Genomic DNA, 22,280 nt, shown 5'->3' with positions numbered 1-22,280 from the left:
ATACCGAGGAGATCAGCGGCAGGGGTTGAGACGGACTAAAACCCTCGCATGCTCTCAAATGAAACGGGGTCATGGAGATTCATTTCATTTTAAGCGGATTCTGAGCAGTGAAGCAAACCAATAATTCCCAACCACTGTGTATTTTTTCCTCATTTCAAATGAAAAGGATGATGATGAATTTTCTAATTTTGAGGTGTATTTTTTTTGCAGGTTTAATACCAGGACCAGAAGCAATGGTTTTGTACTGTCGTACTTTTTTTTTTTTTTTTGGATCATGAACAACAACCACAGGGAGGTGTATTTTAAGTGTGGTTTTATTGTTCTTAACGTCTATAAAAGTGGGTTACAACTTGGCTACAACAGGAAAATGAAGGGTGACAACAGTTGAGAACCATTGCTTTCAACTCTCTTCTACACTCTTCTTCTCTTCCTTCAACAAACTGACGTTCCCCCCTGGAAGACCCTCCAGCTCTGCCAGCTTCACGTCCAGTTCAACAACAACAACAACAACAAGGTACATGCGACCCCTCCCCCCCCCGCCCCCACCCACTCTCTGTCGCCAACACCTGCTCTTATGTGGCTCAAAGTGGATGTAGAAATCCTTTAAAGATGTCACAAAAGTTCTCCGTTTCCTTGCCATCTCTGCAGCGGATTTGAAGAGCACAGCAGCATCATGCAACAGAAGCTGGAAAAACAGGTAGGCGGCGAGGCAAGATTGTGTCACGAATGACTTCAGCCGAAGTCTGTCATCTCTCTCTCGGTGCCCCTTGCAGAGGTCGTTGCTGGAGCAGAAGCAGCGCCGGAAACGGCAGGAAACGCTCATGGTGCAGCCCAACACGGAGGCGTGGCCCCGGCGGAACCGCGCGCGCCACGGCGAAGAGCAAGCCCCGCTGGTGGAGTCGCATCTCGGCCACGCCAACGACATCACTGCGGACGGTGAGAGCAGCGGGAGACGGGGGAGCCCCCCCCGGATTCTAACCAACATCTCTTCCCTGTAGGTATTAATGGCCCGGCAGCCTTTCTGGGATCCAAAACGCCCCAAAAAGGAATGAAAATCCAAATCGCGTCCGTCAACCACTCCCAGGGCCAAGTGAAGACGACTCAATCCCCACTCAAGGCCCGGCCTCCGCCGCCTCCCTCTCCCGCCGCGGCCGCCGGGGACACCGAGAAGGCCATCGACGCGGAGACGCTGCACCATCCCAAGACGGACATCCACGAACTACTGCGGAAACAAGGTGACGAGACGAGACTCGGGAGCTTTTTCACGACTTGTTTGCGGAGTAAAATGTCCTTGGCCAGGCCTGTCGGGCAGCATGAACTTTGATGAATCCAGCGGCGACGACGACGACGACGAGCGGCCGCAATCCCCGACGCCCAGCGCGCAAACCACCAGGCCCGCCTCCGCCAGCAGCGCCAAGGACCCGGTGAGCGGTCTCCTCGACGGTGACGCTCGCCATCTCTTGCGCCCCATCTCACGGGTCTTGTGCCGCCGACTCTCGCTAGGAGGCGGTCACCGGCGGCTCGCCGTCCTCCAGAAGCTCGCCTCTTTTAGAGGTGTCCAACTTGGATGAGTTTGTGCTCCTTCCAGCTCCACGTGGCGCCACGGTCAAATGCCGAATCACCCGCGACAAGAAGGGCATGGACCGCGGCCTCTACCCGACGTACTACATGCACATGGAGAAGGAGGATGGCAAGAAGGTGAAGCCCACTCGCTTCCATTCCAAGTCGTGCCGCTTGACCGACTTCTTTGTTTTCCTCCTCAGGTGTTCTTGTTGGCAGGGAGGAAGCGAAAGAAGAGCAAGACGTCAAACTACCTCATTTCGGTGGACCCGACCGATCTCTCGCGAGAAGGCGAGAGCTTCATCGGCAAGCTGAGGTAAAAAGCAAAAGAGACGACGCGCATTCCACTGGTCGAGGTTGTGACGGACGTTCCTCCTGCCTGCCAGGTCCAACCTCATGGGCACCAAATTCACCGTGTACAACAACGGCGCCAACCCCTGCAAGAACATCGCCGCCATGGAGGACGGCAGCACTCGACAGGAGCTGGCCGCCGTCTGCTACGTGAGGGACACGCGAAAAACCAACACCTGACATCAAATGACCCCATGCTTCATTCGTTGTTCTCTCCGCCGCCCGCCAGGAAACCAATGTCCTGGGATTCAAGGGACCGCGCAAGATGACGGTCATCATCCCGGGCATGAATGCCAACTTTGAGCGAGTGCCCGTCAGCCCCCACAACGTGAGTCACAGACCAAAGACCGTTCGGTCCCAGTGACAGAAACCGTTTTGAGTTCACGCCAGTTTGACACCGCCTCTCTTCTGTTGCTCCTCAGGAGCAGGAGAGCCTGCTGAGCCGCTGGCAGAGCCGCTCCTTGGACAACCTGATCGAGCTTCACAACAAGGCGCCCGTGTGGAATGACGACACGCAGTCCTACGTGCTCAACTTCCACGGACGCGTCACTCAGGCCTCCATCAAGAACTTTCAGATCGTCCACGACAATGACCGTAAGTGTGCGTCAGACGCCCCGGATGCTCAGATGTCCTTCACCTCCGCGCAATGACCGACCTGTCTCCTCATGCGCACATCAGCCGACTACATCGTGATGCAGTTTGGCCGAGTGGCTGAGGACATCTTCACGCTGGACTACAACTACCCCATGTGCGCCCTGCAAGCCTTCGCCATCGGCCTATCCAGCTTCGACAGCAAGCTGGCGTGCGAATGAACGGGAGCCCGCCGGTTAACTTTTTTCAGTGAATGAAGATTCCGGTCGGACGCCGTCTGAATCAAATTGGGCCGTCCTGCAGCGCCATCCTCAGGACAAATGGCCTCATAAGACATACGGCATCATTATGACTCATATTCTATTATCGTTTTTGTCCTGGATGACAAGTGCATTATTCTTATGGTTATTGTGTTTCTGTGAATAGCTTTTACCTTGTGACTTGTTGACACACTTGCAAAATTGCACAGATTATAAGTACTGTTAAAAAAAAAAAAAAGTCACTATGTTATCATAAATTTCAATAAAACGGTACATAATTTTGAGCAACAGCTTCTTTAATAACGACACAATTTCAACAATACTGTTTTGAACTAAAGTGCAATGCAGTTTGAACAGTAAACCAGATTTAGAGGGAAGACTTTTGAACATGCCGAGAGTGGCACTCGGGGAACACCTCGAATACGTTTTACAACAACTGGTCACAATTTGTTCCCCGAATAAAACGTTTGAAACATCGAAGGGAACTCACAGTTGTTTTTTAACCTCTCCATGATTTTCGAACAGTGTTAAGAGAACGGAACACTCACGGAGATTTGACGCCCCTCAGATCTCGATGACGCCATCCAGGTCTTTGTACTTGATCAGGTAGTACGGGTAACACTGGCAGTTGTCGAACACCACAAAAACTTCGGGGTTGGCCACGCAGTCTACGCAGGCGTCGTAGAAGTCGCTCCCCGAGTTGCACGAGGGCGGGCGCCGGTAGTGGGACTGCCCCCGGGTCACCTTCCCCACCAGGACTTTGGCCAGGAAGGTGTGGCGCAGCCGATGTGGCACCGTCTCGGTGGTGTATTTGTGGGACACGCTGGCCGAGGTGGCGAAGTAGGAGCCGTGACCCAGGAGCTTTCCGTTGGTCCCCGCCAGGCGCGGGTCAAAGTTGTTGCGACAGATGTACTCGGCTGCCTCTTGGGTGGTCCCGTGGAAAAGGTGACGCTCCAGAAGCTCGTTGGAGTCGGCGTGCTTCTTCTGCATGTACACCTTGTGCCTACCATTAGACCCGTTTGCAGTTTGTGAACAAAGATGATGAAATTAGGATGGGCACGAAAAAAAAAAAAAAATTTAAATCTTCAAAGCTTCCACACACATTGTTGTGACTCATTGAGGCGCGTGCATTGTTTTGCATCGACGCAAAATGGTTGATGCAAAACCATGCCAATTCTATGTTTACCCCCGAAGGTGGACTTTTGAGAGGATGACCCTCTCTCTCCCTTTGTGTCCCTGCAAATTTCCTAAGTTCTGAGGTAGCATCAAAGACAGGACGGGTACATCGCGTGTCCTCTTACCTTTGGTACTTGTCCCAATGAAGGAAGTTTTGGATCTGCTGGATGCCGACGATATCCGCCTTGGTCTCAGGCAGGCTCTTGTAGAAGAGTTTTCGGACCATCAGGAAGGCTTGCGTGCCGATTGGAACGTCAACCAGGTGGCAGTCCTGCTCCGAGGCCAGACACCAGACGGGGGGGTACCATGTTGCAAAGTCCTCCAAAGGGTCTATGTTGAAGTTTGGTTGGTAAGGATACTGGATGGGAAACATCTGGACCCATGTCCTAAGTCGGGAGAGGTGGGAGCAAAGTCCATCATGGCAAAAAGGAAACGCAAAACTTGATGGGACAGGTTACCCACTTGAGGTGAGGGGACAGGGACTCGGGCGGGCGGTATACTGGTCGACAGCGGATGTCCCTACTTAAGCCCGAGGCTAAGTTGGTCTGCGTCATGCTGGTGAAGTCCACCTTGTACTCTTGCGAGCCCACCGTGATGGAGCACTCCACCTCCTTGGTGGCCATCTTCTCCAGGAGCAGTGCGGACACCCCCTGAAAACAACGCCACCTTATGTTTCGGTCAAACGGAATGGAGAAGGGGCTACCGACGTGTACGTTCGAGGAACGATGTCACCCCAGAAGGAAGTGCTAGAAAACGGAACTTGACGGGGACCTTCAGGTACTCCACCCATCCGGTGTTGCTCCACCAGTAGACGCACCATTCGCAAGGGAAGTGCGGATTCTGGAGCCGACAGTTCGAGTTGCTCAGTCGCCTGGCGCCACTGTACTTGAAACTGTCGGGTATATGCATGTCATCCAGGCTCAGTGTGAAGACGACATCCCTGCGGAGGAACATCGGAGCGGATCGCAACTATCAGAGAAGTTCTTACTTGGCTTAAGCAATCGCTCTGTCACAACAGACGTTTGGCGGGCTACAATTTGCTCACCCTTCTTGGAGGGTGACCGTCTCCCGTTCCACGTTGCAGTACATGCGCTCCAGAAGCAGCTGCGCGCTGGGCTTGATGTCCACCCAGCGTCGCGACTCGACGCTACACAGTTGCCAGTGGAAGGGCAGCGGTGTGTGGTGCATCTTGCACGTGGTCGCCAGCGGGCACGACCCCAGCAGGAATTTATCGCAGATGTCCACCTCGTCATAACTCCAGGTAAAAACCAAAGGGTAGGGATGGGGGACCAGGGGCCGAATGATGGTCGGCGGAGGTAGGGGCCGAGGGGCGGTCAGCAGGAGGCTTGAGTTGCTGGCGCTGAACCAGCTCGGGCATCTCCAGGGGTACCTGGGAGTGAGGTGAGCGCTCAGGCGGTAGGGCGTCACCGTCCAGGTGACATTCACCTGGTGAGGCAGGATGTAGCCGCTGCTCACCGGGACTTCCAGGAGGACAAACCTCGGCTGGGCGGCATCTTGGGATGAGTCAGAATCGAGAGGCCTAGTCCTCTTCATTCCTGACAAAGTAAGACCTTGTTTGACCCAGTGGTTCTCAAGCCTTTGGAAGAATTTTGCTGACCTCCAAATTGTCTGCGGACCACCGGGGGTCCACGAGACAAAGTTTGGAAGTCCGCAAAGTATTTGGCAATAAATTATTTTAAAAAGTGCATGTAAAACATCTAATGACTCCTCCCTACCTTAGATTTGGGCCCCATCAAAGGTTCGGATGTCATTACAATGTCACATTACATACATTTGACATCCTTATTTTTTTAATTTAGAACAGATGTCATGTCGAATTAATTGTAGAAAGTTTTTGTGAGAACAAAAGATATATTTTTTCATGACTGGTCAAGCTGTATTTTTGGAATTGTTCATATGTGACTTTTTTCCTTGGTTAAAATGCTGACTTTAATATAAAAACTAGAACTATGTCTTGAAATAATACAACTTTATTCTTGTAACTTTAGAACTTTTTCTATTAGTTTTTTCTTTGAAAAAATTTTTTTTCTTTGAAACATGCCAATTTATCAGCATAAAAAAAGTTCCTATGGTACTGTACTTTCTCAAAGTGTGATTGCGAAGCTCCCTCTAGTGGTACGCTATAAAATCACTGCACAATTTTGTACCGCTAACTTGATTGGTATAGTTCAACACATTTACGTATAATCTTTAAGAACTGTTTATTTTGGGAGAAAATTAATTATTGGAAATTTCTGAACAATATAAGTATATTTTCGGTACAGTTTTGTATTTTCCTATAATTTCGCACAGTGTTATTGTTTCAACTGTGGATAGTGGTACAGTGGCTAACCATAACATTTACTTCTTCAGAATAAAAGCTACCACTTTTTATTTAATATATGTATATATAGTCAGGCCTAAGCGCTTCCATTTGTATTTTTATCGATTTTAATGCTACTCACACTATTTTTTAAGTGGTACTTGGTGTTCCAAGTTTGAGAATCCATGCCATTTAATTAGCAGTTAGCATTAGCATTATGGAGGGCCTTGTGAAAAAAAAAAAAAAAGATCTTCCCCAAAAGTTTGAGAACCACCTACTGAGTCCTCTTTTTGAATGGCTCGACGGTATATCAATTAAATGTACTTACTCTATTGCGAAGTAGTTTGCTTCAACGACACTGTTAGCTCGTCCGCTTAAAAAAACAAAACAAAAAAAACCGAAAAACGCAAGCTAACACCATTCGCGCCATTTACGTGACATTGACACAACTTGGAAGGACGAATGCACATTTACATTTATCACACACTCAACTTGGAGGCTCGCTGAGTTCATGAGCTAAAAGTTTACCTGCAGGAGTGCGACTGAGGTTGAACGCAAAAAGACCTACAGACGAGACCAAGGGAACGAGAAAAGTGCACAAACGGACACGCGATTGCTTTTCAGTACACAATATCTGCCTGAAAGAAACTCCCTTCAGGCCCCTTTTGAAAGACGTTTTTTTTCCCCCCTCATATATACTGTATGTTTAAAAATAGTTTCTTATTCGAATTATTTTATTGTAATGACAATTGATGGACAACCGATTTTAATATCATAAAGTTTTCACAAAAAATATACTCACCTTAGTCATATTAATGAATAAAATCTAAGTTTATGAACCTTTATGATGAGATCATGTTCTTGATTAAAACTTTGCATGTTCATTTTTCAAAATTCAATCTTAGTATAAAAAGATTTTGCGGCATGATGGTCAACCGATTAGCACATTGGCAGAGGTTGTGGGTTTGAATCCGACGCCTGCATGGTGTGTGGAGTTTGCATGTTTTGCCTGAACCTGCGTGGGTTTTGTCAGAGTACTCTGGTTTTCTCCCACATTGCAAAAACATGCTTGGTTAATTGAACACTCTAAATTGTCCTGAAATTGGCTCTTTATCAAAAAAGACGAGACAAAACCACCTTTTTTCCCCCCATTTGTTTAATGCTAAAAAGAGAAGCAATGAAGTCTTGTCCCAAAACAAATTCTTTTCTTGTCGAGCTAACATGCAAACAGTCTCACACCCACACCCACAAAATGTAGCGTGACTTGTCGAGTCTTGTGTCATCTTAATGGGATTGGTCGCCTTCTCACGGGCTTGCAGAGACCTCCCCGAAAACTTCCTCATCCTCCACCATGCTCTGAGCGAGGTAAGATAAGGTCAGATCAGGGAAGGTATTCACTCCACAATGGTTGCCTCACCGTCAGATTATTGATTCCCTCGCAAAAGGCTCCGATCTGTCTCACGGCGCCCTCGGAGTCACCCATCTGGCCCGAGACGACGACGTTATTGGCAAGGAAACTGCACCGTGCAGAAGTGACGGGCGGGCGAGGAAAGGTCGCACCTGTTCTCGCTGCTCCAGGTGGTCCTCTGGGTCCTGGCAGAGCCCCCCGCCCACGTCCATGGGGCACACATACTCGCTGCCATCATCGTGACGTTTCTTCCGGAGCGATCCGAAGCTGCCGAACGACAGATGTCTCGGCTGCCGGATGCGGAAAAGAAAAGGGCCGTTCAACAACTTTCGACGAAAAACCTCAAAACTTTCCCCAAATGCCTTGAAATGACCAATAAGACACATTGGAGCTCCGTTTTCAAACTGTTAAAAAAGATGAATTTCAATGTCCGACCTTAACTCTGAATGGCAATGCACTTTTGAACATCTTTTCATCACCCTTGACGAGCTTTTCAAACACCTTGAATTTGTCAAATGTGAACACAGGCTGAAATGTATTCGAAAAGGTCTTGGGTGGCGTTGCCACATCATACCTTGACCTTGGCGGCGGCGGTAAGCACGACGTAGTCCGGGTTTTCCAGACACTCCTGCTTGAGCCTCTGAGCGTCGGCTCCCACCAGCAGGTGGAAGTGCGTCGCCAGGTGGCGCCGTAGCAGCGTTTTTCCCGGCGGGATGTTGAGAAGCAGAGCCAGCGCATCCACCGTGAAGCGAGGCTCCAGAACCTTGGGAAGAGCAAAAAAAAACCCTTGACCTTTTGATCGACAGATGTTGGGGCCGAGACCCCCGTGGCCACCTTCTCACCATGAGACCCCCGTGCACGCCGCTGCCTCGCAGGTTGGGCGCATACTCGGCCAAGTCCACTGAGCGCAGCCACTCCATCACCCGGTGGTTGCTCCACTGGATCACGTCGGCCGGTTGCGTGCACTTCTGCGGAGGGAGGGTGGCGGGAGACGTCATCGGATTGGTGGGCCGGCGAACGCCGGGTCGTTTTACCTCATCAGCGGGCCGGCGGTGCAGACAGTCGGCCCGGAAGGAGTTGAGGCGCAGGACCTGCACGGCTCGCTTGATGCTGAGGTGGTGCAGCACGCTGCCTACCTTCAGGGACAGGAGATCCTCCTGAAATAACAAGAGCGCTCAGAGCGACTCCATTTGCGTACATGATGTCAGACTTCCAAATGTCTGAACACATCACGTTGAATAAATAAACAAAGAAATAAATGAAAGAAGTCATTCAAATGTCTGACGCTGTAAAAAAGTCATATTTCATCCCGACTATACAAGCATATGAAATAGAAGATTATTAAAAATGCCGTACAAGGCATATTTTCAAGTCATTATTTCACATTTAAATGTCTTATATTTCAATAATGTCTTACTCTACAGTGTAAAAGTCTTCCAAAACATCCTGTCATAAAAATGGCGTCATACGAAGTGTGTCGTAAAAGAGAAGGGATGTGCGTGGGTGCGCATGGACGGGCACGTGTGTTGTTCTGACCACGGTCATGTAGTGGAGCATGCACGCGTCCACTCTGGCCTCGTCAAAGTGACTCTTGTACTGCGGCAGGCCCACGTCGTCCAGCCAGCCTGCAAGGTACGGGCAAAGCAGCGCTGACATCCCATCACGCTCACCTCCGCGTGCCCGAAGCCGGGGAGAGGCCAACTCACGAGTCACCCAGTTGTGGTCCAGTTTGCCTTTGAGGAGGTCGTCGGGCGAGCGGAGAGCCTGAAGGGCCAGCTGGAGCTTCTTCCTGTGCAGAGGGTGCTTCATGCCCAGCTCCTGCCAAGATAAAGGCGCCACCAAGTGGGCCAGCAGGTCAGACGGCGCTTTGTCTGAACACTGGGGAGGTCAGATCATTTTGACACATGGTGTCGATGGGGTACACGTTGTCCTCCTTGAAGCGTATCGCACAACGCCTCATGTTGGGCTGATCGCGTCCACACGTTGTACCTTCTCCAGGCGGTGCTGTGAGGCCTGCAGCAGGCTCTGTCCCGACTGGACCCAGGTGCGGGCCGGTGCGGCATACAAGCCCAGGCCTTGTTCGTGGAGCCACTGGCACACGTCCTCTCGGGTCCAGCGCGAGAAGGGAACGTCGGCGGCGTCCGCGGGAGCTCCCGACCGGCACAGCCGTGGCCCCGCCGTGGCCCGGACACCCCCGCGCTGGAACTGAGCCTCGTCGTCCGGGTTCAAGGAGGCGGAGTGGCTCCTTTTCAGCCTGGGGAAAAGCGTCACACCTTTGGAAGATGAGATGGCGGGTTGGCGGTGGGCTGGCTCCCTACCTGCCAAAGAACTTCATCAAGCCTTTGGACTTCTTCTTGCTCTCAGGCGGCGAGGGCAGAGCAGAGCAGGCCAAGTCAAATTGCTCCGGCACTTTGCGCTCGGTCTCGGCTGCAACGAGTATTTGGTGAAGCAGAAACGGAGTCAAATCCGGACGCGTGCTGCCTTACTGTGGTGTCATAAAACGAAGCTTCTTGGAGTGTGTTTTGCCTGACCGAGGTTTGGTGTGCTGCTGGCACGTTTGCCTCCTCGCATTTTGAGGAGTCCTCGACCAAAGGAAGCACGGAGCCGCTTGGCGCCCAAAGTGTCTTCGCCGCCCAATGTTTGGCACTTGCCTTTTGCCTTGCAAAGGCGCGCATAGCAATGCACACCAAGTCAGGACGTGCGCTGGGCGGCAAAGGCAGCGGTGAGGGCATCACAATGTCGAGGGGAGCTCACCTGCTCATTGGTGTTGCTTGGAGACACCGCCAGCGATCTGAAATCACGTCCATGACTGTGATACTCACTCTGAGATAGATTCTATCTATGTATACTCACTATGAGCCATCAAGGGAAAATTCCAGAAATAGAATAAAATAGAATAAAAAGAACATTGATGACAGCTGGAGTCAGTATTTAGTAGAATGAAACCGCTTCCACCCACTGGTGCACATCATACCTTTTGGACTCCCGCAGCGGTCGCTCTCGGTCCGCTTCCTTCATCTCACCCGGCACGGAGCCGCTGGGACGAGACTGCGGTGAGGGTGGGGAAGAAAACCAGGATTGTAAATCCCGACACACTGTCCCAAAGGTGGGACGCTTCATCGCAAGGGGCATCTGGATTGCGGAGGAAATGTGCAGCGACAGCGTGTGACAGGTGAGTTGTGTTTACCTCCGCCGAGATCCTTCCCGTCTCAGCCTCCGCCTTCAGCCTGACCTCGGCCACGGCAGGAAGCGAGCGATCAGCGACGATGTCGTCGTCGTCGTCTTCTTTTGGCCTCTCTGAGGGGATGTCGCACAAAAGTATCGGGACAAGTGACGGGCAACAGCTTTCGCTTGCTTGGGAAACCTTGCGATGTGTCAAACTTGAAGTGCTTTCTACCTTTGATTTTCTCCAGAACTTGCGCACTTTCCAACTCTTTGATCCTTTGCTCCTGGCGACACAAATAAAGAGCCGAGTTGTGACGTTTCGGGAAGTGTTATTTCTTACTTTTTTTAGGCGCACCTTCTCATCGTTGGCCGACACGAGCGAGTCCAACAGCGTCTTCATCTCGGACATTTCGGCATCTGGAGGGGAATGCAAACGCATGAGCGGCTTTGCGTTGAGTGCAACCACAGGGCGAGATGTGCCCGGCTACTATTTCATGTTTGTTTGAGTAGTCAGGAGAATGGAAGCTCCGTGCAAATATTCCCATTGGCGTGAAGACACCTTGAAGAGATGAACCACCACAAAAGGTTGTGTCAATGTCCAATCATAAGTGGACCCATGTGTTGAGGATAAACAAGAAAAGAGGAAGTCTGGTAGCCTCCGAATGACCTTGAGTGGATTTGCTCGCTTTTCATTGGCATGACCGGGACTTCAGAGATGGGATCTGTGCAAAATATCCTCTTATTGCTCCTCATCCACCCTTCCGCTTCATATGTACTCTCATCCATTTCTGAGATGACTATTGAGCTTATTCATTTTGAACCTTGTTTGTGTATAATGGACTGGACTCATGGGTCACATCTTTAGCGATGTTGTTGTTTGTGCGACTTGACTGTGAGACAGCCTGACCTCTGTCTCGCCCCGCCGTTGCCCTCGGTCTGCTCTCGTCCTTCAAGCTCCTCAGTTCTGCCTCTCGCTCCTCCAACTCCCGCTGCAGCAACCGCAGTTCTTCCTATGTGCCAATGAATCAGAATCACTCAGAGCGTGCTGAGCACCCGTCCAAACACAGGCGATCGTACTGAGGCGTGACGGTGTGTCGGCGACTGGTGGCAGAGTTGGAAGCACTTACATTCAGAGTGAAGGAAAGTGATGAGGAGGAAGCACGGGTTTTGAATGCCACAAAAAGACCAAGAGGACAAGGAGCTCAAACCTTCTGCTCGGCTCCCGCGGTCAACTCTGAAGGCTCGACACGACATTAGTAGCACGTAAGATGTTCAGAGTGGAAAATAGACAAAGATAAAAAGCTGTCAGTCAAGACGGAGTGCGGGTGATAAGAGGATCAGGGAAGGCAGGTGGGAGAAGGGTGGAAGGAGGTACATTTTTTTTTTTGAAAAGTCTCACTTTGCAAGCTCTGATTTTCCCGTCACACTGCAGATGCTCACTCTCGATGTCGGCCACAGGCAAACGCAACTGGCTAATTTCCTGGTACGAGTCCTGCAGAGGAAGAAGAATGTGATTTTCCTGGATGTGGCCTTGATGGTGGGTTGATGCGGGATGTTTAGGCAGGAAACAGCTGTCGGAGGAGCACAGGGGGCAGCCAGGGGTTCTTTCTTGCCACGTCAGACCGATGGACCTCGGCCACACTCAAAACAATGCGCGAGATAGTACAAGAGCGCACGCAGTGGGTAAAAAGACAAGGTTTTTCACAGGCCCGGACATGTGGTATGAGATGTCGATTCATCATTCTCCAACTGTTTGTGAACCGGGTGGATTTCAAACCGCCGCATGACAACGTCCGCTACTTGGCACCATCCATCAGAAGGCGAGGTTTAAGTCTGGTTCGGCTCGTTGGCTGGCCAAATGTAAGATTTAGGCTTTGCTACGTCCCAGTGGGGCGTACCACGTCATGATCCCTTTGATCTCTCTCCGCTGCGCTCAGCTTCAGTTTCAGACCCGACACCTCCGTCATCAGTTCCAGCTTCTGGGTCTCCAGTGCCGAGCGGGTCAGCAGTTCCTTTGGATGAGACACAAATCATTGTTCCGGTGAGCCGGCGTTGATGAGCGGCCCACACAATTCCTATTGCAGCAGCTCCGGACCGCAGATCGCGGGTGGTCTCGTTCAAACCTTTTGCAGCAGCTCCTCAGTGGCGCAGAGCTTCTCGCGGTGGCGCTCCAGGCAGTTGTCCAGGTCCCGGATCTTCTCCCCTTGCACCTCCACCTGGTCTGTGAGGACGCTGACCTACAGACCATAATCGACGTGACGCTCAAGCAAACGTTTCTCGATGACTCTGAAGTTTTCCAAAATCTCACAACCAACTCCAAATGGTCCGTAGGTTTCTGAACCAAATTAAAATGACCACTCTGGAGATAGGAGACACTTTGACTGACAAACCTGAAGGATGAGACACTCTTTGTCACTCTCCAGTCGGGTGAGCCGCTCTTGGTAGACGGCCTCTGAGCTGTGGCCATTTGTCTGCAACAATGGAATGATAAAAATATCTTTTTGGTTAGAAGATCTTCTAGCAGAGGCGGGAGTGAGTCACATTTGTGAGCTATAAGTCTCAAGGTAGGTTTGAAGCAAGTCCCAAGTATGTTTGACTCGACTGAAGTCATGTGACTTGAGTCCCCCGTTTCTGTCGCCCATAAATGAATTTATTTTGACGAGGCGACCGTTTGAGAAGAAGAAACACAGCACGAGTTTGGTTGGTGGAAAATTTCTTTTTCTTGTCTGGAAGCCCCATCAGTCACTCAGCACGTCACATTACAAAGCTGAACGAGGCGAAGGGGGCCTTCGAGCGCCTGCGTAGTATCTCTGCTGACAAGTTTGTGCCGTGCTCTGGATAGCGTCCAGATAAGCTGAAGGCGTGTACCATTCGTCCCTGCAGCCACTCGGCCAGACCCTCGGCGGTGGAGTCGGGGATCTGGCAGCGCAGGTTGTCCCGCTCTTGATTGTCCATGAGGTCCAGAGCCGCCCGCAGGTCCTCCAACAGGTGCAGCGGGCGCGGACCGCCCATCAACGGCGATGTGGGCGACTGGCAGCCGAACAGCCCGTTGGAGTAGTCCATGGCCTTGGAGCCTGGCACAACAAAGAGTCACCGCTTGTCAAGCGGGCGGCCAAAAACGATTCAACCGATCGGAAACTTTTTAAAAAGTCACCTGAGAAAAAGTGAAAAAAAATAACAATATGCAGTGAGTCCCAGGCTGGCAAGTTGCAATGTCAAATCTCTCCCTAGCAACATTTTCACACGGACACACGATCACGATGACTCTCCTTTTATGTTAGCTCAAAATGTACATTTATTACGGCTTTTCCATTCATCTGAAAACAACTGCGACCGTGAATTTTGTTGGGACAGCTGTGGTTTGGGGGGTGGAGGGGGGGTGTCTTTTCCTCATGTGATCCTCCTTCCCATTGGAAAGCTCAGCGGAAAAAAAGTGAAGCCTGCACTTAGAAGTGCTCAAGCTTGAATAATCATTAGCATGCGTCACGCCGCGGAACAATGGAAACTTTTTTTTTTTTTTTTTGCACTAAGGAAGGAATCCAGTAGCAACAGCAGGAACGTGACTCCAAAGCCCACATTCAGAGGGGCTCACATTACATAGCAGGTAGGAGTGGAATGAGGGGTCGGGAGTAGGGAGAGCCACGCATTCCCAGCATGCAGCGTGATGCTTTCCAGATGTGCAACCCCCCCTCCCCTGCCCACCCCTTGACAATTCCTACCTGCGATGATCCCGTCCATTTGCTCCAATGCAGCCGCCAACATCTCGCTGGCGTCAGACATCATCTTCTCTTCCAATCACCTGACAGACAAGAAGAAAGACACTTGTGGAAAAAGGCAGATTCGTTGAACCCGTTGCCACTGTTCCAGAGCACAACGGGTGGTGCCAAACGACCAAAGACACATTAACCGAATTTTGTTGGGACAGCTGTGGTTGGGGGGGTGGAGGGGGGGTGTCTTTTCCTCATGTGATCCTCCTTCCCATTGGAAAGCTCAGCGGAAAAAAAGTGAAGCCTGCACTTAGAAGTGCTCAAGCTTGAATAATCATTAGCATGCGTCACGCCGCGGAACAATGGAAACTTTTTTTTTTTTTTTTGCACTAAGGAAGGAATCCAGTAGCAACAGCAGGAACGTGACTCCAAAGCCCACATTCAGAGGGGCTCACATTACATAGCAGGTAGGAGTGGAATGAGGGGTCGGGAGTAGGGAGAGCCACGCATTCCCAGCATGCAGCGTGATGCTTTCCAGATGTGCAACCCCCCCTCCCCTGCCCACCCCTTGACAATTCCTACCTGCGATGATCCCGTCCATTTGCTCCAATGCAGCCGCCAACATCTCGCTGGCGTCAGACATCATCTTCTCTTCCAATCACCTGACAGACAAGAAGAAAGACACTTGTGGAAAAAGGCAGATTCGTTGAACCCGTTGCCACTGTTCCAGAGCACAACGGGTGGTGCCAAACGACCAAAGACACATTAACCAGATCAGATGCTTCAAGAAAGTCGCTTCTGGAAAAAGGCCCCCACCCCCTTGTCGCTCCAGCCTGTCGGCGTGGGACATGTCTCTGTGACGTTTAGCAGTCACGATTTTGCCCACAACGCATTCGAGCACAACTTACACAAGAACAATTTTGTTTGTTTTTTGGGGGCCGGGGCAGAGCAAGCTTTACCTCATTTCCTGTGTCATTACCACAACACAAGACGAGAAGCCTGTCGCGAAAATGCCAGCTTTTTTGACTCCCAACAAAATTTGCTGGAGACAAATTTTGTTTCTCTGCAGGTATTTCCACAGGATGAGGGAAAGCACCTCATCACAGTGGGGCGCAAGCTCTATTTGGTCAGCCGCTAGCCCGAAAATCCCAGCATACACACACGGAGAAAAATAAAGCTTATCCCCCCGCTAAAAATGCAAATATTTTCCCTCTCGCTGGGCCAAGGGCTGAATCTGGGAGAGGACTCGTATGAATGGAAATGATGTGTGGAACACGGCATCTTTTGGCAGAGTTCAGTGGCCACGTCTGATTTTTCAAAAAGACAGATATGCCCGGTCACACACCCGTGCTCAATGCTGATATACGCTTCACCATTTTGGCTCACTTCATTATAAACACCTTGTGTTGACTTTTCCCATGTGATCTTACATCGGATCCGCGATTGCACTGAGACAAACATTGCTTTAAAGAGGTCGAGCGCGGGTTGATGGCACACAGTGAGCCATCTCAAGCCGCCCTACGCACATTCCTGAGCAGGTTCACGCTCCCAAACTCCCGAAAGTGCCTGGTACCGACATCCCCGCTGACTTTTGGGACCTTCGCCCCCTCTGCCTTCCACACTGACAGACAAAAAAGACAGTTGTCAGCCAACTGAGCTCAGTTATTTGAAGCTGTAAGTGAACTCGTGAACGTCACGTGGTCTTTGTTGACACTCCAGCTTCAGTGGACTTGAGGTCAGGCCTCCTCCTGGTAATGATGTCACATTGCTGGACAGAAAGGATATACTTTGAAGCTGCTCCCCAGCCCTCCCCCTCCACATACAACTCTTTGTGTCCCGAGGACTCACATAGTGGGAGCTCGAGACACACTGATCTCACGGCATTGAGTTTTTCCACATGGAGCATGTGTGAGGGTGGGCTGGTGGGAAAGTGAGCCAAGAAAAACCGCCAGCAATCAGGAGCGAAGCGCAGAAGCTTCCCGTCCTCGCCGTGGCGGCGGCTGTCACGACTCACCAGATGGCTGAAATGCTCCCGCCTCGTCGGGACGGAACCATAAAAGGCATTGAAGAGACCCCTCAGGAAGATCCTGGCGTGGACCTACCAGGAAGCGCTTCCTGCCACATTGGGGAGAAACTCTCTTCCTATTCAATCGTGGAAAAACTCGTCATGGAACAAAACAGCCGATAATTGTAGTCACAGGATGGCAACAATTTCAAAACCAATTAAGACTATCAACAAGGCGAAGAACCCAACTAGTCTGCTGCCTCAATGGGTTGCCGGGCAAGTCAAAACAGACAGAGGTTAACTGTATGTTAAATAGCGCCACAACACACGTGAGCAGAGTTTACCCAGAAATGTTCCTGAGCCGACTATTTTGCTATCTCAACGGGATGTTGGGCAACTTAGAACGCAGAGAATAACTCCAAAAAAGTTGCATATCATCATTGCCACCCACATGAATCCCCTTAAATTATTTTTGACATGCCAAATGTCACAAAACTCTTTTACCATTTGGAGGTGCTCACTTTCGAAACACTCATCTGCTTTGTAGTCACTTAAAAAAAAAAATACAACCACATGAAAGTCCAACAATGAGCTACGATCCCAATGGGTCATGTTCATTTTGCATCCTGGAAGCCGAGCATCACCACACACCACTGCGGGCATGTTGCACATTGTAAACACAGGCTGCACAATTTGCTGTTATTTTTAAATCTTACCGTACATTAAATTGCACATAAACATTACAATTGTTTTCAGTTGTTTTAATAGCATACATTTTTTAAACATTCCAGAATTCGTCACTATTTATGGAAAGGTCACAAACTTGTTCAGGTAAAGTGGTTGTTAATTTATCCGAGCAAAAAACAAAAAAAAAAAAAAAACACAAAAAAAAAAAAAACGAAACAAAAAAAATCCAGTTTTAATGCTCATTTATTATTATTTATTTTATCCCGTGTCGGTAAAATAGGGAGAGTGGTGACCACAATTGTCGGTTGTGATACCAGTACATTCTCAACAGGGAAAAAAAGGTCAAGAAAACATGAATAAACTTACCAGTTTGGAAAAAGGTGAGGTAAATATAAATTCCTCGGGGTGACGTGGCCTCGCTCGGGACACTTTGGAAGCGCTTTTTAGCGCAGCTTCATTGTGGACAAGCAACTTTTCGCATCGACCCCCTCCTTGCTCTGCTTCTGGAAACTCTCTGAACTGGGGTAGGACGCCATCAAGCTTGATGCCACATGACAAGGCTCAGGAAAGAAGTTCAGCTGCTGCCTTCAAACCAAAGCAGGATATGACTTAATATTTCAAAATAAAACGATGGCTCAGGTAATTCCAGAACGTGCCTTTCTTTTGAATGGTATTTGACAAAAAATAAATAAATAAATAAAAGTTTAATGCTCTTCAGAATGCCCTGTGACACGAGTGATAAGCCATTCTTAAAAAAAAAAAAAAGTTCACAATTAGATGAACCAATAGCAATTTTAAACACACTGATTCCAGCGTAAGCGCCAGCAGAGGGCGGCAGAGGCTTTTTTATCCACCCATGCAGTTCCCCACGCAAATAGTGAGGATTGAAGTTAATGGCAAATGTAAGGAGAACCCCCTGTACTGTACATACACTGAAATGAATCACAATAATAACATCTGCAAGAGCAATAATAATAAAAAAATGATAAATCATTGATTGCGTCCCATCCCCAGAATACACATTGTAACCTGCGGCGGTTTTAACAGATCCTTCATGCAAAGACGTTGATGCAAGTATGTTTTTATTTGTGCCGTGACAGAAGGATAATTAAAATGACAAGCATCATAATATACCATATGTCTTCTACTATGCGCCTGTGTGTGAGACTGGATCACTTTGCAGCGCCAAATCCGTACGCGGTCAAAAGGTTGCAACCTGCGGGCAAATCACCCATGACAGTTCATTTGGAAATCATCATCATCAGACATGACTGGTCGTCGCTTCACTTCATTTTCTCGTGCGGGGACGCTGGTCGAAAATAGCAAGAAAGAACACTCCGCCACCTCCTCCTGACAACCCCTCATTTTCTCCATGTTCTCAGAAAGCTAACGACAAAGTGCTGGACCGCGCATTGTTGCTCTTTGAGAGACCGCCGCTTAATTTATTCTCGCTTCGTCAAGTCCTGACGCATCAGCCATTAGTTCGTATCGACCATCCAACACTGTGTCCAGCCGTTCGGGTGTCTCGACAATCCAGAATTCCAAACGGTCATCCAAAATGTCACAACGTGATGAATGGCTTTGCCGCTGCCCGGTGATAAAGCTGGCATCCGTGTTTCTGTGATTAAAGTTCAACAGATGCTTACTTATCATTCATGAAGTGGAGCCAAACTCTGTTCTCTCCCAGAAATGTCCATTTTTGTTTTGCCCTGATAACCATCAAGAGCAACAACTGGGGAGCCTGAACGCAGTCAATTAGTGGATGCCTGCATGTCCCTGCCCAGCGGAGGATTATGCGCAGTTCAAGTTAATCATGGCGCTCCACTGAGCTCAGGCCAAAAATAATAAGTTAGAGGCATGATTTCAAAGAACTAGCACGCAGCATTGACAAACAATATCGCACCACATGGTGCAATTTAGCGCCCCGACCTTGCGCTGGGCTTTGCGCTTCATTACACCTTGCTCGCCGGGATAACCTTTTCAATCCGACGCGATGTTCGCTCCCCTCCCAGTTAGCTTAGCATGCCTCCAGCAGCCTTAAAGGTCAACAGGTTTGCGTGCCTCCGAGTGAGGCAGACGCACGGGCCGTGCGAGGCAACGATGTCCTTGATGGGAAAATGACAGCTCCTGCCTTTGAGATGCATCGTCCCTTTGTGTGCAACATTTGCATGTAAAACGCTCCTTTGCACTCAGAAGACATCGCGTCTTCAACCTGCCCTGTCATGACAATTTTGCCCCAGAGCAACCGCTTTGTGGAGTATAATTCCGCATCGAGTTGAGAAATTTGTTGTGACAATGCATCACGTGTTACATAAGCGACTCCGACGGAGAATGACCAAGACATTGCTGCAAAATAGAAGGGATTGAAAGTGACAGTCAACCAAGTCGGGGGTGTTCAAGGGTTGGCAGATACTGTGCACACTGACCAAGAAATGCAGTCAGGATCCCATCAAAATGGCATGGAATTTTGTCTGGCTCTCGTAGCTTGAAGTCCTGATTCTGAATCACGGCGCCGTGAGATATTAACAATTGTGCCAATTGTCAAGAGTTTTGATGACGCCTGGAATAAAAAAAAAAAAAAAAAAGGCCGCCTTTCTTTTTGGGCCTCACCCGCTCTTAACTTAACGCCACATTTGCATCTCGCTATGGAAATTGGGACGTGAGCAGAATGAGCATTGATTCCTGCGAGCATGGAAGAAAATGCGCTGTTCACTTCCGCGCCGCCACAATACTGTCCGTTTGCCTGAAAAAGCACCAGGGCTCGCTACCTCTTTGTCACATTCTGGGCAGAGTCGCGTCTTCCATCACGAGTGCGGAATCATCCGTCCCAATGAGTAATGTTTGCGGACTGTTGTGTGGGATGCCGCAGTGAATTTGTCATTTGCTAGTTCTGCTTCTTTTCTGCAGGAGTCATCTCACACCAAAATGGAAAGGTAGTAGCTGCGTAGCGCGCCTCCCCACCTCCACCCCCCCACCCAAATTTTACAACATTTGTGACAGACTGTCTTCGCACTAAATGATTTTCTGCGCCCTCTCCAATTGGGCCTTCCAGGTGGACCAGTAGATCCGTCGCTGTGAGCTGCGCCACCTTGACTATCCATTTGTATTCTCTCTCCAATCAATTTGCGGAACCGGTGATCGTGCTAATCAAGGTGTCATTGCGAATTTGGCGACTCTAAAGCGAGTAATGAGTCCGCCCAGTGGAACCCAGGATAAGCCTTGGCTACTGTCAGCACACAGGCAAGGTTTTTCCCCCCCTCCATAACTCGACTGCCACCATTTCTCCTCCGTGTTTAATTGCTAATGAAGTAGCTTTGGAAATTACCAGTCGTTCTGAAAAAGCATCATGTGATTGGGGTCAAATGCTAATTGCGCTGCATGGAAGCAAGGAGGGCATAAAGTACACAGTTGGTGGAGCTTGCACACATGATGAGACACACGATGCGCGAGCTGATGCAGAAGTCAAACAACGGTACTAGCTTGTCTCTGCATGTGTGATGTCTGGAAATGTAAAGGTGTCTATACGAATGGCTGCTTTCTTTTTTTTTTTTAAATTAGACAATTCCGGGTGTACCCTGCCTATACTGCCCAAAGTCAGCGACCCCTGTGATGATAAAGCCGTTCAGATAACAGATGGAAGGTGCCACTTCTTATGATAACTCGGGCCTTGGGAAATCCAACTTAAATTTGTCACTCGGTGAACAAAAATCCATTATTTGAGGTCATCGCTGGAATGAAGGGCGCTTACTGCATGCTGCTCTTTTATCCACGAGATTGACTAGTGAGCCTTCCGTGCTGTAGCCTTCCACTCCCAGTCCGCTGGCTCTGGCTTCCCTGTAAAAATTGGACGGATCAAAGAAAGTTCACGTGACACAAAAAGCTTCAATAACTGAGGTCACCGCTCTGGTAAAAGCCTCCTCTTGGTTTTATGCCGACAAAGTCTGACCTTTTACGTCTCCAACCGCGTTTCTGGGGATGCGAAGGCTTTCATGTTGGTGGATGCAAGCCAAACGCCGACGAGTCACAAACTTGCCCTTTTCTCCAGCCATCTGCAACCAAGTACAAACACTACATACTTGGGCTCATGCTACGTCTGCATTTCATTTGAACGAGAACAAAATGCGGCGGCGGTTTGTACATTGTGATGCATGTTGCCCGTGACAAAAGATCAATCCTTCCCCATCCGTGACTCCAGCTTGCGAAAAAGCCATTCTCTTCGACTTGCATGTGAGTCGCTAGAGCGGTCAACTCTTTCACCGTTTTGTATGAGTTCAACGCGCATTCTTCCAAGTATGTTTCCAATCCACTAGCAAATATTCGCAGAAAGACTTCTCCCCATCCAATAACCTCCTCTAGGAGTCACATTAGCGCAGCACTTATACAGCATCAGCGCAGTAGGCCCGCTATTATTACTGAGCCAGGAAGAAGTTGATCCCGGGGGTTGCCATAGCAACAACAGACAATATTCTCCGGAGTACGAGCCACGTGATTTTTAACCTGCCATTTGAGAGTAGGCCTATACCAAAAAAGATACGACGACGGCTTGTTGCTGATGTCACAAACCTAATAACAATAAGAATCCGCGAGGAATCAAATGGGATGTTTTTAGTCATTGCAATAGCGTGTTCCCTCCGTAATAAGGTCATTCATTACATATGGAGCCAAGCTATTCATCAATTTTAGCGATTCATTTGAGTTTTATAGTCAGGATGATTTTTAAAACATACCGTAGATTTTAATGTGCACTGCTTACATAAACAACATGACTGTGGACTAGAGGGTGAAACAGGAGTGGATTTTCATTTCCGTCCCATCCCACTCCAACAGAAAAAAATCTCGTCCCGTCTAAGTGCATTAAACCATAAAAAAATTAAAATAAAATCAAACACAAACTCCCCACTGAATATTTTGAGGCTTTAGCGCCCAACACCAGGTCTTTGGAAACTTTGCAGATGGTCTTTTTTGGCCACAAGCGCTCACCAGCACTTGTTGAAAGTGCATCATTCCCCAAGGAGAGTCAACCGTTTTGGAGGAGCTGGTAACGCAA

The 22,280-nt window shown here is 49.3% G+C and overlaps 3 protein-coding genes across 9 annotated transcripts in view; 1 reads left to right on the top strand and 2 right to left on the bottom strand.

Annotated features, from left to right (window-relative positions):
• tulp3 (TUB like protein 3) overlaps window positions 1-3,046 on the top strand; it is a 6,127-nt gene extending 3,081 nt beyond the window's left edge. For both annotated transcript variants that reach the window (XM_019893665.1, XM_019893664.1), the window contains exons 2-12: window positions 461-514; window positions 649-697; window positions 774-936; window positions 999-1,235; window positions 1,300-1,424; window positions 1,504-1,698; window positions 1,764-1,876; window positions 1,947-2,061; window positions 2,141-2,239; window positions 2,334-2,505; window positions 2,590-3,046. In XM_019893665.1, coding sequence (XP_019749224.1) covers window positions 461-514; window positions 649-697; window positions 774-936; window positions 999-1,235; window positions 1,300-1,424; window positions 1,504-1,698; window positions 1,764-1,876; window positions 1,947-2,061; window positions 2,141-2,239; window positions 2,334-2,505; window positions 2,590-2,723 — 1,456 coding nt within the window. In that variant the 3' untranslated portion in view covers window positions 2,724-3,046. The remainder of the gene's footprint in view (window positions 1-460; window positions 515-648; window positions 698-773; window positions 937-998; window positions 1,236-1,299; window positions 1,425-1,503; window positions 1,699-1,763; window positions 1,877-1,946; window positions 2,062-2,140; window positions 2,240-2,333; window positions 2,506-2,589) is intronic.
• A 256-nt stretch (window positions 3,047-3,302) lies between these two features.
• LOC109530095 (TCDD-inducible poly [ADP-ribose] polymerase-like) lies at window positions 3,303-6,900 on the bottom strand. The gene is made up of 6 exons (XM_019893658.1): window positions 6,790-6,900; window positions 4,984-5,494; window positions 4,710-4,878; window positions 4,401-4,588; window positions 4,064-4,324; window positions 3,303-3,765 (listed from the first exon to the last, which is right to left on the bottom strand). The coding sequence occupies exons 2-6, from the start codon at window positions 5,490-5,492 to the stop codon at window positions 3,327-3,329; spliced, it is 1,566 nt and encodes a 521-aa protein (XP_019749217.1). The 5' UTR covers window positions 5,493-5,494; window positions 6,790-6,900; the 3' UTR covers window positions 3,303-3,326.
• A 505-nt stretch (window positions 6,901-7,405) lies between these two features.
• On the bottom strand, window positions 7,406-21,928 carry LOC109530084 (liprin-beta-1-like). Of its 6 annotated transcripts, XM_019893634.1 has the most exons (27): window positions 21,372-21,928; window positions 21,180-21,282; window positions 20,982-21,067; window positions 17,600-17,818; window positions 15,124-15,203; window positions 13,703-13,908; window positions 13,225-13,305; window positions 12,958-13,071; window positions 12,733-12,846; window positions 12,234-12,326; window positions 11,742-11,844; window positions 11,190-11,251; window positions 11,067-11,118; window positions 10,857-10,966; window positions 10,644-10,717; window positions 10,424-10,460; window positions 10,201-10,327; window positions 9,988-10,096; window positions 9,659-9,923; window positions 9,376-9,487; window positions 9,206-9,294; window positions 8,704-8,826; window positions 8,512-8,637; window positions 8,244-8,432; window positions 7,822-7,959; window positions 7,679-7,744; window positions 7,406-7,617 (listed from the first exon to the last, which is right to left on the bottom strand). In XM_019893634.1, exons 5-27 carry the CDS (start codon window positions 15,185-15,187, stop codon window positions 7,567-7,569), a joined length of 2,505 nt encoding a protein of 834 aa, XP_019749193.1. In that variant the 5' UTR covers window positions 15,188-15,203; window positions 17,600-17,818; window positions 20,982-21,067; window positions 21,180-21,282; window positions 21,372-21,928; the 3' UTR covers window positions 7,406-7,566. The 6 variants fall into 6 exon arrangements, with proteins under 6 accessions (XP_019749193.1, XP_019749192.1, XP_019749196.1 ...); XM_019893633.1 differs by having other exon boundaries at window positions 21,180-21,928; XM_019893637.1 differs by lacking the exons at window positions 17,600-17,818; window positions 20,982-21,067; window positions 21,180-21,282; window positions 21,372-21,928 and adding an exon at window positions 16,556-16,640.
• Window positions 21,929-22,280: the final 352 nt, after the last annotated feature.

Source organism: Hippocampus comes, unplaced genomic scaffold (assembly GCF_001891065.2).
Source record: "Hippocampus comes isolate QL1 unplaced genomic scaffold, H_comes_QL1_v1.1 scaffold161, whole genome shotgun sequence".
Lineage (NCBI taxonomy): Eukaryota > Metazoa > Chordata > Actinopteri > Syngnathiformes > Syngnathidae > Hippocampus > Hippocampus comes.
The sequence above is the reverse complement of the archived record's forward strand: the minus strand, read 5'-3'. Positions and strand labels throughout refer to the sequence as shown.